Source organism: Coffea arabica, chromosome 10c (assembly GCF_036785885.1).
Source record: "Coffea arabica cultivar ET-39 chromosome 10c, Coffea Arabica ET-39 HiFi, whole genome shotgun sequence".
Classification (NCBI taxonomy): domain Eukaryota; kingdom Viridiplantae; phylum Streptophyta; class Magnoliopsida; order Gentianales; family Rubiaceae; genus Coffea; species Coffea arabica.
In genome coordinates, this window is record NC_092329.1 from 22,355,382 (window position 1) to 22,372,724 (window position 17,343).

The 17,343-nt window shown below is 37.7% G+C and overlaps 1 protein-coding gene across 1 annotated transcript in view; it reads right to left on the bottom strand.

Moving 5' to 3' along the window:
* Nucleotides 1-1,075: 1,075 nt before the first annotated feature.
* Nucleotides 1,076-17,343, bottom strand: part of LOC140015870 (uncharacterized) — a 33,284-nt gene continuing 17,016 nt past the window's right edge. Inside the window, exons 4-5 of the mRNA XM_072068697.1 lie at nt 1,936-2,155; nt 1,076-1,099 (exon numbers count right to left, since the gene is read on the bottom strand). Coding sequence (XP_071924798.1) covers nt 1,076-1,099; nt 1,936-2,155 — 244 coding nt within the window. The remainder of the gene's footprint in view (nt 1,100-1,935; nt 2,156-17,343) is intronic.

Sequence of the window (17,343 nt, forward strand, 5' to 3'; positions counted from 1 at the left end):
CTCCTCTTGAAAGTGATTTGTCCACAAATCGATGGTGCGCTTAAAGGACAGCAATGTTGGAAATAGATGAATGACTTCGAGCCATGTTGGATGTCGTTTGATCAGCTTCGGGAAGCTCTCAAACAAAGACATGCGCCATGGTAGGAAAGAACTTGTGTAAGGCGTGTGAAAATCCCAAGTGGCAATCCAAAACTCTCTAATTAGCCTTTGGTCATGAATCTTCACATTGACACCTTGATTGTGCAAAGGTGTAAAATCCAACACTAGTTGACATTGACTTGAATCATCTTGCATGGATAAATTGGGAGCAACTTGTTGCATGGATGAGGCACTAAACAACGCGTGGAGAACAGCTTTGGGATCTTGCATGACACACAATTTCTCATCTTCCAACATATAAGGTAGCAAACAATTGAATTCCACTTCATGAGGGTTACTCGAACTAGCATAAGTTGAAGTTGACAAATTGAGCACTTGGCCACCAATTTTTGGCTGTGTGAATAAGCATGAAAGATCACCACATTTAGTTGGAATAAGCATGAAATCAGATTGTAAGTCTTTAATGAAAATTGAAAAATTTTGGACAGCTTTACAACCTACAAAAACAAAATAACCTTCAACTTGAAACAAATTAGAAATTGGGTAAAGAAGTATTGGTACATCATCAACTAAATGGTAAGAAAGTATAGAACAAGTTTTAAGTGTGAATACTCCCTTTGCCACTTCATTATTCCTTCCACCAATAGATTCAACTTGAGAAGGTATTGCTAGCCTTTTACACTTTCCTTCAAAATCTGCATAAGAAATACAAGTGTTAGGATGGAAATTATACTCAAAAGAAGGTAAAGATGATGAATGAACCATAGGTAGTAAATGAGAGTCAAAGTTAGGAATTCTCCCTTCATGGTTGGTTTGAATTGATTCCCCTTTAGTATGGACAAATTTGAATTGAAATTGTTCCATGAGGTGATCCCAAATAGATTTAATTCCTAAAAGACAAACTCCATGGAAACTAGTGAATTGTAAAAGTGACTTTGGAATGGAGCATGGCATGACTAACTTCACTTGATTTTGCTTAATCTGCACGAATGAAGAAACACTAAATAAAGCAAAGGTAAGTTCGTTAGAAAAACAATAAGCCCTTACATTTTTGCTCAAAATCGGCTCACTTTCTCTTTTTTCTTCCTTTTTACCACTCATCTCATCAAATTTTTCCATCTCTTTGTCTAGCTTAACACCCTCGATTGTTTTCTCATTATCAACCTCCTCAACAAATGGTTCAATAGGATGAGATACTCCTTTGTTGGGAATAGGGTCAGCTACCTCATTCTTAGAAAACTCACTTTGATAGCATCCATTTGACTCCATTTGTTTTTGATATAGAAGACATTGATATGTCTCCCAAAATGACTCCTCATGAGGTGATTCAACTCTATGTTTAGGTGTAGAAAATGTTGAATGAACCTTCTTATCACCTCTTGTGTAAACCGGCTTTAAAGAGGTAGATTGCTTGGAATCCCTCCTCTTGAGAGATTCGTTCTCTCGTTGGAGCCGATTGTACAAGTCCGTGGTATAATGGAAGGGTACAAATCGTTTCCTCATCACTTGCTTCATTTCAGCCCAAGTGTCAACTGGTTGTTCCCTATTTCTCCTCCTTGAGGCACATACTTGCTCCCACCAAATGGATGCATAATCTTCAAATTCAATAGCCGCAAGTTTCACCTTTTTCTCTTCAGAGTAGTTGTGGACTTCAAACACTTGCTCAACTCGCCTAACCCAATCCAAGTAAGCTTCAGGATCATTTTTTCCAAGAAAGGTAGGCATCTTGGTCTTGATGGAACCAAGATTGTCATCGGTTCTTCTAGGTCGGTCTCGACCTTCCCTCGCTCCTCTTTGGCTTTTCCTTGATCGAATCGAGGTGTTAGAATGATATACCTCATCATCTGCATCATGATCAGCACTCTGAACACTCGAAGCCCTATTGTATGTATCTCCAGTACCTCGCATTTCAATGGCAGCCAGCCTGTCGGATATTTGTGTCATCACAACTTCATGTCTCTCCACTTGTTTATGAAGAGCTTGGAGCACCAGTTTGAGTGACATGTCAGTCTCAGACGGCTCAGGCATGTTCCCTTCTTGAGACATATTGTCCAACCTGCAAAACAAGTGTATCCTAGTCTACCTTGCAAGCACTCGTGTATCACTCAAGGAAACACACTCACTCTCAATTTTCCTTCTCGAAGTTCTTAAAACAACTCAAACTCTCAAAATTCCAGAATTAATTACCCTATAAGCAAGTAACAAGACACAAAGCAGAATTTTACAAATCTTAGAAAAACTCTACCCGAAGCTAGAATTTTTTTTTTGAGTTGTTGTTTTTGCTGAGTTTCAGGTCAGTATTTTGGATGGTAAGTGGTGCTTTTAGGGTGCTCAAATAATGTACGAACCAGTCCTCAAATTTCAGTCAAATCGGATCGCAAAACTAGCTCAACCGATTTTAGAAACTCAAAAACTCCCAAGGCGGTTTGGGCTAAGGTGTTTGGTTTGGTTTTGAAAACGGAATTGGGTGTGTTTGGGGCTGGTTAGGTCGTTTGGGGTCTTTGGAATTCAATCAAGATTGGAACTCAAGAGTTGGAAACCAATCAAGATTAGGAAACTCAAATTTTGGGAAATCAACCAAGATTTGGAGAGTAATCAAGATTTGGGAACCCACCAAGAATTGGAAACTCACGATTTTTTTTTTTGGAAACTTGATTTCCTTTGTATGAGAGCCAATGCCTTCTCTTCTTCCTTTTTTTTTCTCTTTCATTTTTTTTTCTTTTTTTTTCAGCTCTTCAAGGAACACAAATTCAGATCACACCAACAAGTTTAAGAAAAATGGATGAAAGGTTATGCAAATTTCAAGAAGACCCTAGTTCTTGATTTATTGTTCAAGAACCTTCAAAACAAGGCTTGGTGGTCCAAGAACTTCAAGAATTTGTTCAAGAAGCTCAAGAACTTCCCCAAATTACGTTGTGGTGTTTAGGGTTTGCAAGAACAACAACCAATACTCAAGAAATAGGCAAAACAGAATTTCAGCAATACTCAAAAAAAAAGATTCCAGCAATACTCTAGCAACTTGGACACTAAAAACAATATAAGGTACGTGACTCTTTTTTTTTTTTTGTCTTTAAACCCTAACAACCCGAACAAAAGTATAACAGACTCAAGAACAAAAGTTGGACAGAAAACACAAAAAGACAATACCCAAACAGTTTTTTTTTACTCGGATGAACAGTAACGTGAACAGTACCCTACAGTAACGATGAACAGTATTTCGGAACAGTAACGAGGAACAGTAATCGCTACAGTTTTTTTTTTGACAAAAGACACAAACTAATAAGATATAAACAACTTCAATTGAAAGAGAATTAACCTGATGCTCTAATTACCAACAGATAAGGCAACCCTAGGGGAAGACCCTCCTAGACCCTCCCAACCTTGTAACTATCAGAGTTGGACCTTTTCCCCCAATGGAAATTGAACTCGATTGTTCTCATGAACTCAAGACCTCTAACACACAAAGGTAATCAGCAACCTTAAGCAAATAATGATGGACGAAGAGACACCACGATTAGGGAACAAGCTAATGTGGACGAAAGGATCCTTGACCCAAGGTTGAAGTTATTTATTGCACACCCGTATCCGCATCACTTCTTGAAGCTTCATTGAGCCTTCATTTTTTGCCTAGCAACCCGTGAGAGGGGAGAGGGAGAAGAGTGAAGAGAGCTTTCAATTTCCAACCTTGAATCCAACATTTTAAATGAAAACAAGAAAAACTAAACCGATTAATTACTAGTTTGGGAGCTTGGGAAGCTTAAGGAACCAAAAATTTCAAGGGGAAGTGGAGGATAACTCTAGCAAGCTTTGTTTTGAGGTAATATGGATGCCACACTTTTCTTTGTCCTTTAATCATGTTGGAGTTGCTTAGTAGCTTGTATTTGTAGTTATAATAATGCTTATATCAAGTGATTTTGGATTATTGGAATGATGCAATTGAGTTAGGGTTTGAATGATACCCTCCACATACTTGTTGTATGGATGGTGTATGATGTATACATGTTGGTATAGGATGTGGTAGTGATGGTTTCAAGCTAAAAATGAGATTTATATCTTGATTGTAGCAAATTTCCAGAATTGAAGTTAGTATGTACCCTATTCTGCCTGGTTTCAGTTCACCATGTTAGAGGCCGAATTTGGCTTTGCCTAAAACATGAAAGTTGTAGGGAATGATGTTTTATAGCTGCCTACAAAATTTCAGCTCAATTGGACCAGGGTATCTTGTGAAATGACAAAATTGCCCCTGCTGCCCTGTTTCTATCAAAAATGATAATCAGCCTCAGTAAGTGGTTAGTTTGACCAGGAATATTACCGAATTGGTTCTTGATGTCTCCTTAAGAATTATAGCCTTGTATCTTAGCTTTCAAATGGCTTTAGAATTACCTGAATTGGAGTTGTGTGTTCTGAGATATGAGTGAATGAATCAGGATTGCTAGTTGAATTTCACGGTGAGTTTCGAACTGGAAAATCTAGAGTTATTTTGGTAATATTGACCTAGTTAGGGTGAGAACTGTGTGACGACCCCGCCTCCCCCTAAGGCGTACCAAAAGGTTCGGCGGACCGCCTACCCAACTCTCGCCAGGACTCACTCACTCACTCGTAGCATGTGCATACATCCATGACCCATGAATAACATTCACAATTCAAACTTATAATTTACATTGGTACAAATCATGGTATAGAGTCTCACTACCCAAAGTAGTTCAAAGTGTATACAATCCAAGTACAAAACATTCTATTTGAGGAATAGCACGAGTACAAGTCAAAAGACAAAAGTCACAAACAACTAGACAACGCTAGCCTTTACGTGTCTCACGCCTCGCTCGTACTCCTATAAGGAAAACAAAACTAACGGGGTGAGCCAAAGCTCAGTGAAGTTCCAAATATCAAATTGGTCAACAACCCAAGTGATAGCAGAGTAATAGTAAAATATCGAGCAAACAAGTCAAATCAGAGAAATATTACTTCAGCTAGTCAAGAAATATCAGGTTCACGTTCACATATAAAGATACAGTATCTCATCTCTCGGTTCCATTCCAGCTTGATTGGTTGGTAGTTGACGCTCCGTCAACTTTCAAGTAATAACCAGTCCAAAAATAATACCCCACTTCACGCCAGTCTCCGTCCACCAATCAACCCCCTTTTCCGGGTGTAGACACCAAATTTTGAATTAATTGGAATGCTTTGTTGGCATTTTAGCTCATTATTGTTTATGCTATTTTATTTTAGTTTCATTCACTTTTTAGTTTTAGTTGTTTTGTAGTTTTTATTTTTGTATTTTTGTAAGTTTTAGCGTAGAATTTTTAGAGAAAGAGAGGAAAAAGTGAAAAAAGAAAAGAGAGGAAAAAGTGAAAAAAGAAAAAAGAGGAAAAGTGAAAAATGAAAAAAGGGGGGGAAAAGAAAAGGGAAAAATGGTTTAATGCATATTGGCCTATTTTTGAAAAAGGAAAAAATGAAAAGTTTGAAAATTAAAAAAAAAAAAAGAGCTTTTTAGTATAATAGGTTTTATTTACTTTTTGATACGTTTTAATTATTTTTTTTAAAGAAAAGAAAAATTCCAAAAATATTAATATTTCAGGTTACAAGCATTTGTGTTTTGATTGCATTTTATTGTTATTTCTATTATTGTTATTATTCATTTTATTATTATCAATTTCTGTTATTTTGGAAAAAAAAAAAAGAAAAAAGGGTTGCCGCAGCATGAAAGCTGCGGATATGCGCAGTTTGCAAAGGGACAATGGAGCGGCCCCTGAAGCTGCAAATACAGGAAAAGGACCAGAGTTTCTTAGGGTTGGGGGGCTCTGATATATAAGCAAAAGGAAGACACAGCCGCAGACAGAGGGACTACGAAAGGGAGACGGGAGAGAAAGAGGGAGAGACGGCAAAAGCAAAGAGAAGGAACCAGGAAAAGAGAGGCGGCGTAGGTTTTCGGGAAGAAGAAGAAAGGGTTGGATTCAGAAAAGAAACAGGGAGAGCTAGATAGGAAAGGGAAGCTAGAACTAGAGAGAAAGGTTACGGGGGAGCGGCTAAAGAAAGAAAAACCGAGAAGGGATGGGCGGCTACATCAGAAAGGAGTGAAAAAGAGAGAGACCAGAGAAGGGAGAACGACGGCAGAGGAGAATCTGGGAGAGATGAAGGAGCTAGGCTAGTGAGGGCTGGACAGAAATCAGAAGGAAGAGTCACGACTGGGCAAAAGCTTGGAGCTTTCTGGTCAAACCAAAAAGCAAGAAAGGAGCAAACTTCAGCGAGCATCTTCACGGTTCATCAGACTCAGAGTGAAGGTAGCTACTGCTTTCTTGAATCATATTTCGTTGGCATCAGCATGATTTTTTTCATTATTATCTAGAGAAAGCCCAATGAGAGTGCAGCAAATTCCTGAATAATAGCCCAGTTGCATGATTTTTCTTTTGAAAAACCATCGCTTTCCTCCTCCTGCACTTTAAAATTGTTTATGCTGACTTCAACGTCTCCTTTGCTTCCAAAAATGGTGATAAAGGTCTAAACTTTGAGTCTCTGTTCACTTTTTATGGCGATGCTAAGCTTGTTAGAGGCCATGATAAGTCGATAAAGATGTCTGGTTCAGTTGCTCCAACTGGAGCATGCGATTATGTCTACTTGGTTCGAGTTCTGTACGTGTATAACCTGTTTCTTTTCTTTTACGCTGAGTTCAATGTATGGTGGAGGATTGGGTTGCTTTTCCTATTAAAATAGCATGTTACGGTTTCACCCCTTCCCTTTGTTCTGATGTGCGGTTCCATTTCTGTTTTGCTGGTTCACAGTTGATGATCTGCGTCTCCATTTCTGCATTGGTTACTTGCATATCTTTGTCCTAAAATTTCTGTTTATAAAGCTAGGTGATTCAGTTGATGTTCTTGGCGGTTATATTAGAAGGTTGGGATGGTATTTCTTGTTGAAATCACAAGCCGCGAATAGGAGAAAGTTGCAGCAGCCTTTGTTTTTTTAAATGTTTGCATGTTGTTCCAGATTGGCATGATATCTTTCTTCCAAGTTTTTTTTGGCATGTTTGGCTTGTGATAAGTATGTATGTGTTGTTTAGAGTAAAGCTGTGATTGAAAAGGTTTTTTTTTTTTTCTTGTTTTCCGCTCAAAATGGTCTTTTGGAGCTGAAATCCGCAAGTGAAATGAAATGAAAATGCAGCAGGCTTGCACTTTCGGTTGGCTGAATTTTTGCATTGTTGAAGTGTATGATTTGTTTGCCATGAGATTGGAATACCATGTGCATGCATGCCATGAGATAGAGTCATGCTTTGAAGTAGAGTTCAGTTGCATGTTTGGGGGCTGAAATGCTTAAATCGTGTTTGAATGCTGGCTAGAAAATGAATTTCGGTTTGCCGCAAGTCCTCACGTAGCTCTTGCTGTTTTTTTTATGGTTGTATTTGTAGTGAAGTAGATACAAACGTATATTTTGGATGCTGTGATTGTCCACTAGTTGCTGTTTTCTTTTTCTTCAATATGCAGCGCACATTTCATCATTTTTAGATGGTTTGTGCGTGTCTTAAAAACTGATGCATTGCTGTTCAAGGAAAGAATAGCAGAAATTTTCCAGAAAACCGCATGCTCCCATTCAAGGAACCTGTTTTGTGTTGGACGTTGATTATCGTGTTTTTGTTGTTTTTGGAATTGAGGTTTTGATGTTGGGATAAAGACAAATATATTAGCTTGATTTGAATGGAAAATGGCATTAAGATGAACCCAAAAGTGGCCGAAAGAATGGTAGCTAGATTTTGCAGAAGCTTGCTTCGTAGCTTGCATGCATTTGCATGAAAATGTTTTCCAGAAATTGCACTTTGACCCCCAAGTCTATCTTTATGCCACTAGGGCCCAAGTCATTGGAACATTTAATCAATTTGATCCCTCTAAGTTTCTCTTTGTGCCACAATAGCTCAAGCATGTTTTAGTATCTTGTAATTAAGTCCTAAAATCATTGCAACTTCAATCATTGTTTGGCTCTTTCTTTATTTTTGGAATCTTTGAAGTGCTTAAACGATTTATTTGGACTTGAATGTTTGAGTAATGCTTGTTTTGGGTCTTTAGTAGATGCTATATTTGGAAATTGAACGGGTGATTCCGTTTTCGTGGTCTTTAAGCATTTTTTGAGCTCATTCAAGTTGCCATTAGGAGGTTTTTGATGTTTTTGCTCATACTTTACTTTTAAATTGATGCCTTGACCCCTTTATTGTTTTGAAGCCATTTTCCTTCATTTGCTTGCCATTAGGGGAAGGTATAATTTCTTTTATCTTTGTTTATCTCTCCTATGTGGTCCAACGTGCTAATTGAAATTTGCATGTCTACTTGCTTTCCTATCCTCTCTTTATTTCCTTTCAGTTATTTCATTTACTTTTGATTTTTATTAATGGGGTATGTGTACACCTCTTGGCTTGTAATAGATAGGGCGTAGCAAGTAATTTGGTCCATTTTCCCTTTCCCTTTTGTTTTAGTTAGCAAATATAATGGTTGCATGCCTATGTGTTATATGTTAAATGCTTTATTAGGATTTTGCATCTAGTCAAGCATGCTAAGTGTTATGTGCTACGTGTTTATAAGTGATTCGCATGTCTACTCGCTTTTTGTAGTATAGATGAATGGAATGGATGAATGTACGTCACCACACTAGTCCAACGCTAGTTGTGGCTTCTTTTATCGTTTCCACTAGTCCAACGCTAGTCGGAATTCATAGGATGGGCTAGTCCAATGCTAGACCCTTAGGGATTTTCCCTCGATAGTACATCATTTGCTTGTTCACCACATATCACGCATTTTCCTTAGTTTTATCATTTGGCATGATCCTCAAACCCCTTTTCCTCTCATTTTAGGTTTTGCATCTCATGCTAGTTAGGGTTCATTTGCGTGAAAATCCCCTCTTGATAAGGGAAACGAGCGAGTGTGGCTACTCGATAGCTTTAGCACGCTAGTTTTACCTTCTAATCCGAGGGAAAATCAAAGTCGAAAATTAGGCGTCACCCCCGTACCCGACTTGTTGCATTCCCCTAGGGTCATACTTTCATTTTTACCACTTCCATACTCTTTTAATCACATTTCTCTCACATTTATCAAATCCATATGTTTTTTCACTACCTCCTTATCATTTATTTACTTTACTTCACAAATGAAATTCAAGTTTCACTTATATATGTACTATTCTATCTTCATTCATTTGCACACACTAATACTTTGATTTTTCATCCAAATTCACACGTGCACTTTCTTTACACATGCGCACACAAACACTTTGTTTTCACACAATTTCATACATGAACCTTTTATACACTTACACACTTGCACTTGAGTCACCATTTGCATCAATCGACCTCTATGAGGTTTCCCTTTATTGGCCGCCACAATTCATGTGGTTTGGGACCAAAAACCTCACGAGAGACATCGTAGAATTTAGGATTGCATTTTTTCGTTTTTTCATTCATATAGGCATAATCCAACATGCAATACATCCCCTGGGTAGAAAATTAGGAAAGGTAAGGTTAAGTCGCGCAACTAGCCTTGGCTAGGTCAAAGGGGTGCCTTGGATTCTATCCTTGCCTTCCCCTTTGTCAAACGTGACTCCCGAACCTTTTTCTTTGGCTTACGTGGATTAGGAGTCGTTTTTAAAAGGGTTTTACTACTTTGTCTTTAAAAAATTATTTTTTAGGTGACTTGGTACACCTTAATCATTACCAAGTGGCGACTCCAATTTCTCATTCAAAAACCCTTTTAAAAACTATTTTTTGGGTCAAACCGTCGCTTTTTCCCAAGTCCCATTGAGACCCATGTCTTTTCAACTCACAAAAATCATTCTCCAATCACAATTGAATCAAAAACATCTTTCTCAAACCATTTATATTTATTCATTCAAAAAATGGGGCGCGACAGTTGGCGACTCCACTGGAGACATTCGAGAGTCCGAGCAAATTTGATTTAATCAATCTTTTTCTTCTTTTAATCTTTTCATATATCACATTTGGGTGTTTAGGATTGCATTTTTCTTTTTTTTTAAGATTTTGCATTTCACGCGTATCCAACTACTCCCTCGCTCACGAATGTATGATTGTTTGATTGGATGTATGTTTACTTACTTATCTCGCGCTTGCATTGCATTTGGGGGGGGTGTGTGTCACCTTTTAGAGCCTCGCGTGGTTCTCAACCCCTTCCCTCAAAATAGGGAGCACTTCATACGTGCACGTTTACTTATTGTTATCCCATTTTATTTTATTTTTCGTGGGCGCTATCCCACACCGCCTTGTAGGATTAGGATCGATTGCCTTGGGTAGGCGGCTGGTGTGCACTGCGCCCATAGCGCTACCTAAGGGATCACTCGAGCCACCGACCAAGGGCCCTGGGGGTGATGACCCTTCGCCTTTAGGTCTGAAGGCTTGGGAGCCGAAGCCTTATCGAGTCTAGTTGCATTAGTGAGCCCCAGCCTCATGCATCCATGTTAGACTCGCCTAGGGTAGAGTCGACCTTACCCTATTAAGCACCTTAGGCACGAGGGAAGGGGTTCTACCCCTTTTACTTGCTTTATTATATTTCTTTTCTAAATTGCTCCCAATGTGTTATGTGTACTATCAATTGCACTAACCATTCTTTTGTTTTCTTGGCTTGCATTCATGTGCCTTAGCAATAAGAGGCCACTTTGGCACTCTTTTAGTGACCTACCCCATTAGATAACTCACATGTTTAAATTTCAGTCATTACACTTAATTTTCAATAAATACATTTCATTTTAGACTTTTTTTTCCCCTCCGATTCATTATCTATGTCCTTTAGGCCATATTTGTCACATATTTACATCGCTTTAATAAATGGCATCATGCATAAACCATAGAAAGGGAATGCCACATAGAGAATCCCGTGTTTAGGAATAAACCACCTTGCGTCTCGGATACGTAATCCAACGAGACCTACACGTTTACATTTTGTACCATCCAAAGGGGTAGTGCACAAGGTAAGGTAGGATCCGATTATTTTCATAGAGTGATCTTTGGAATATGAGCATCTAATAATCACTTTTTGGCCGTTTTATCAAAAATTGGTAAAAATCCCTTGCGTGAAGGACATTAATTTGAAGAAATTCACAAATGATTCCTCCTTTTGAGACGATAAATAAATTAAGGCCAAAATTTGATTTTTAGAAGGTCATAAACTAATGCACCGCAATGATCTTGAAATAACCAATGGCCGGACAATTCAACCAATCCATTTTGCCGATTCATTTCAATAAATGGTCAATTCATTTGACCAATTTACCCTTTTTAGGGTCATTTGGCCAATTTACCCTTTTTAGGGTCACCTGGTCGATTTTGAATAAATCGTCAATTCATTTGACCTTTTTAGGGTCACCTGGTCGATTTTGAATAAATCGTCAATTTACCCTTTTTAGGGTCATTTGACCAATTTACCCTTTTTAGGGTCACCCGGTCGATTTTGAATAAATCGTCGATTCATTTGACCAATTTACCCTTTTAGGGCGATCTGGTCAATTTTGAATAAATTCTCAATTTCATTCAATTCATTTGACCAAGTTCCTTTTTTAGGATGATTCGGTCAATTTTGAGTAAGTTTTAAATTTCACTCAATTCATTTGACCCGTTTCCTTTTTAGGGTAATCCGGTCGATTTTTAATTTATCAATTTCATTTGACCAATTAGGGTTTTAATGTCGGATTTCAAAACTTAGTCGATTTTTGAGAAAATCATCCATTGCATCCAGCCATTTGATCAGTTGGGGTTTTGACCCGTAATTCACTGAGAAAATTTGTCAACAAATTCCAATCTCTTCGTTAGGAAGTTCGACAAGGTCGAACCTGTGCGTTTTTGCCAATTCTTGTATCGATCAAAAGTGATCAATCCCTTCGGACGAGGTCCTCATTTTGACCAACGTCTCTTCTCATTCCAATGGGCCAAATTTTTCAAATTATTTTTCACTCCATAAGCTGATCGGATCCATCAGGTATTGTATAGTGCCTGCTCTGGAGGATTGCATTTTCATGCTAGGCCTACCCTTGGCACAAAAAGGGTCCCCCCATAGGACATGCATACCGATTTTATATTCTTTCTTACTAACTCTGGGTATTTTCCTTTTGTTTTCCCCCTTCCCCCCTGCATTCATAAGAATATTTCAATAAGGCAAAAATATTTTTCTATATCTGATGATAATTTTAATCCAATAAAGTTTGAAAATCACAAGTATTATTTGATTCTTGGGCAGATCCAACAATGGAAACCTGAAAGACCCATCTGAAAGCTCTAGGCTAAGAGCTTCTAAGAGATTTCATAATTGTTTTCAAAGAAAATTCTATATATTTGACTTGTTAGTATATTTTTGTGTCAAGAGAAAAGGAGATAAAAAGTGTATATGTGGAGCTCTTTACAAGTTTCTCTCTTCTCATTTGTATCATAATTGAATGAGAATTTTTGTTTCAAACTTTTTCAGCAATAAAATTTTTGGGACAATCATTGTCTTGTGTATATTTATGTACATTTCATTCTTTATTCTTACTCATTGGAGATTTCATGATGAATTTTGAGAAATAAAATCAAATTGAGATTTTTTTTAACCTCCAGCCTGGAAATTCGCAAGTGTATGCTTTCTAACTCTTGTATACACTAGATTGGTGATCTAAGCTACACAATAAGAGTGCTCAAGATTGAAAGAGGTCGCTCAAAAGGCCTCATGAAATACCTTTTCTCTTTCACTGTACAATTCATATTTTTGCCCACTTCTATTGACTCCAAAATAAAACCAGTCACATTGATTGATTGCAAATTGGGGCCATCTTTGCTTGAAAATATCCATTGTGTAACCGATTCAATTCACATCTAAGTGAAAGCAAAAATGTGCATTATTCTTGTTTGTTTTGAAAATTTGGAATGATACTTCGAGCATTCTTTTCTCTACCCATACACATTTTATCATTTGCTCTACCATTTGAGCCTTTAAAAGAATAATTTCGTTTCAAATAAGCGCCTTGATGATCACTACCCTTCATTGGAAAATTTTCAAATATTAAAAGGGAGTGGATTTTCAATGAGCATTGCGTTACTCTGATTGTCATGAGGTGTAAGAATGATACTTTGGCCATCGTTTCTATGACCTAAACACCATTTATCCCTTGCATCCTTATTTGAGCCGAAAAAAAAGAAAAAGAAAAAAAATTGGTGGTTCTTTTCGAGTGCACATATGATCGCACCCCACATTGGGGATGGAGATTGGGGAATTTTGAAAAAGGAAAAAAAAGAAAAGGGGAAAGGGAATCGTGAATTGGGGAAATTTGATTCCATTTGGGTTCCAATTTTTGAAAAAAAAGGAAGAGATTTATCCGCACGGACCGCCTATGTGTCACAAATATGGATGAATAAGGGTCTTCCTCAGTCAGTAATTCAGATACATGCAAAAAAATTTCGCATTAACGAAAGTTTCCTTTCAGAGTTATTGTAAGGGACGGAACAAAGGACAGGCCCTCTTCTTTTTCCAATCAAACATTCTATCCCTCATTATCCCTTTTGAGCCTTCAGAATAAAATACTTCATTTGACAACCCCTGAGAATCGTAAACCCCACACTGGGGCAAGTTGGAGTTGAAAAGGAAAATTTCAAGAAGTGAAAAAGTGACAATGCCGCAAAATCAAAAGAAAAGAAAAAAGAGAACCTCAGTACAAAAGTAAACTGGGGCAAATTTTGTGAAAGTTCAAAAGAATGGCAAAAAGCTGAAAAATCAAAAGAAGAAAGAAAATGAAAGAGAAAAAGCCTCAATTGAGCATAAACTGGGGCAAAATTTTGATTTAACCCTAAAATAGGGTTGGCACAACAATGCGATCTCAGATTACTTAAACCATTCTTGAAATCCGCTTTCAAGCCCCAACTTTTCTAAAGCACCCCACCTGACCCCATTACAAAAGCCGAAAGTCCTGACTTCTGTTCTTTGCAATGGCCCTGTCAAGAAAATTTCTGATGTCGGAAAATTTTAGCTGTATTTCTGAATTGCTTGGGTATGGGGTTGACGCTACTCACCAAGTGAAAACCCACCAAATTGAGGGAAAGGAAAAGAGGCAAAAAGCAAAGCAAGAAAAGTAAATGCAAGAAGATGCAGAAAAATTCGACGCTGAAGTCCCTGGGGAATGATGAGAAAATCCAAACAAAGTCTGAAATCTTTTGAGTTCAAAATAGGGGCAATTTTGGAAAAATGCGATTTTTGGTGCGATATCCTTGAAAGATTTATTCTTTAGCTATCGTTTTCAAGCCAAATTACAAGCTAACAAAGTCCGTCGTTGACTTATGCCTTCATGACAATCCAAAGGGAGGATCATGCTCATAAGAAATTCATCAAATCATTTGTGATCATAAGGGTATAACCCTTTTCCACATGTTTAGCTATCACTTCTGTCCATACGTTACAAGCCTAGAAGCTTGCATGTTGACTACGTTTTCTTAAGAAATGAGGGTGACAAACTATTTGCTTTCACTAAGATGTGACATTTGATGGATTACATACAACTGGGGCACAAAAATGAGACAAATTCTGACTTCCCATTTCCTTAGCCATTTCAAAAATAAAGTCACTTGATTGGTCCCGAAAAGATGAGCCAATTGGAAATTGTGACCCATTGCCCAAAACATCAATGCCAATGTGAGGAAGAAATCTTCTGTGATCTGATTTTATTTCAAGAAAATCATCATGAAATTTTCTTTTAGGAAACATAGTTTCTTACAGTGTTCAAAATAAATGGAAAGTCATCCAGACAAGTTTTTGCAATTAAATGGCCCATACTGGGGCAAATTTTTGTTATGAGATTTCGTGAAAATAAGCCCACACTTGGGCAAAATTTTTATAGTTCATTTGAGGATATCAAACCAATCACGCTGTTCTTTCCAAATAAGAAATTTGAATGCATACTTTGATGAACCCCTTGTACAGGAATTCACGGTTCAAAATGACAAAAAAGCATCTGGTGATGTGGGAGGCCGATGCCGAAGAAAGAGAAGAAAGAAGGGAAAAATGGACTCGACACTGGGGCAAATTATTTTTGAAAAATTCTCTCAAAAAAAGAAAAAAAAACACAAAAAAAAAAAAATCAAAAAAATAAAAAAAAAATAAAAAAAAAGTCAAAAATCAGGTTCAAATTCTTGTTTCTTGAAAAATCAAATTTGATTTCTTGTGGGCGAAGCTTCAATGCACGCCGCGCATCATTCTGTTCCCCCCCTTTTCTTAACATCTCAAAAATCTCGTTAGGCCTGGATTTCGTGCCGCCAACTTCACAAAAATCCTATTGGGCCTGGATTTGGTGCCGCCAACATCTCAAAAATTTCATTGGGCAGGCTCGGGTCTAATCCCACTGACCAATTCATCACTGGGGCAAATTATTTCCACAAGTCTCTCTCAATCAAAAAATCAAAAAATCAGAAAAAGAAAGAAGGAAAAATAAAAAAAAATCAGAAAAAGAAAGAACGAAAAATCAAAAAATCAGAAAAAAATCAATCAAAATCAAATCAAATTCAAATTCCTATTTCTTGAAAATCCATTTTTCATTTCTTGTTGGCAAAGCTTAGTGTCCGCCGCGCACCTTTCCATTCCCCACTCTTGACAACCACATTTGATTCTACCGCCGTTAGCATCGAGTCTATCTCACTAACGTGCGTGTTTCATTTCAACCGCCGTTAGCGTCGAGTCTATCTCACTAACGTGCGTGTTTCATTACAACCGCCGTTAGCATCGAGTCTATCTCACTAACGTGCGTGTTTCATTTCAACCGCCGTTAGCATCGAGTCTATCTCACTAACGTGCGTGTTTCATTACAACCGCCGTTAGCATCGAGTCTATCTCACTAACGTGCGTGTTTCATTTCAACCGCCGTTAGCATCGAGTCTATCTCACTAACGTGCGTGTTTCATTTCAACCGCCGTTAGCATCGAGTCTATCTCACTAACGTGCGCGTTTTCATCCTACCGCCGTTAGCATCGAGCCTATCTCACTAATGTGCGTGTTTTCATCCCACCAACACTTCATCTCACTTCAATTCATCTAATTTTTACATTTCTGTCCGGGTCTATCCCGTGGGTCTATCCCAAATTTAAATTTCTGTTTGGGTCAATCCCATTTTAAATTTTTGTCAAAGGGGTCAGTCCCCATTTTTAAAACGTCCACCGTTCGTGACGTTCGCCGCCGAATAAAACAGGTAAGTATTTGGTGTCTACTTCTTTGTCTCAAGTTTTTTCAAAACTCAGACAAAGAGGGGCAAACTGTAGACACCAAATTTTTGGTGTAATTTCATTTACTATTTATTTTTAGTTTTTTTTTTAGTTTTTTATTTTGTCGTGTTAGTTTTATTCGATTTTTAGTTTTTAGTTTATAGTTTTACAATAGAATTTCTCAAAATGAAAAGAAAAGCATTCAAAAAAAAAAAAATATATGTTTTAATTCAATGTTTTCTTGGAAAAAATGAAAAAATGATAAAAATGAAAAATGAAACAAAAAAAAAGATGGAAAAATGGCCATTTTTGTTGTTTTTAGTTTTTAAATTATTTTCATTATTATTATTATTACCTGGTTTTTGTCAATTTGTTATTATTATTATTATTTATATTTTATCATTTCTGTATTTATTAAGGGTTAAGTTAAAAAAAAAAAAAAAAAGGGTGCTAGTCACGGCAAGCTGCAATTTTTGCAGCTTGCAAAGGAGGACTTGTGCGGCTCCTTAAGCTGCAAATATGTGGGAATGTTTAAGGGTTTAGGAGGATGTTTTCTGGTATAAAAAGAAGGAGATCAAGCAGCCGCAAGGAGGGAGGTTTTTCATCAGGCTGAACGGCAAAAGAAAAAAAAACAAGAGGGGTTTTGAGGGGAGAGGAGCTACGGCTAAAAAAGGGAAAAAATCGAAAAAAAGCTTTGGGGGTTTTCAGGCTGAGAGACAGGGGGAGATTTTTTGGAGAAGGGAGGGACGGAAAGAAATAGACAAAAAACAGAGGGGAGGTCGAGGAGAAAAGATCTGAGGCTAGTGACGGCTGGGGAGGTTTTTTGGAGAGCAAGAGAAAGAAACCAAGGGACTGAGTGAGGGCTAAAAGCAAAAACGGCTGGTTGAGAGATGAGGGAGCTGGTGACGGCGAAAAAAAAAAAAGAGAGAACGAGGGAGACGGCTGGAGGTATTTTCAAAAAAAGGAAAAAACAGAGCTAAGGAAGAAAAGGGCCACCCCAATTCATCTGGATGACCATCAAAACCCTATCGTCCTCTTCATCGTCAAAT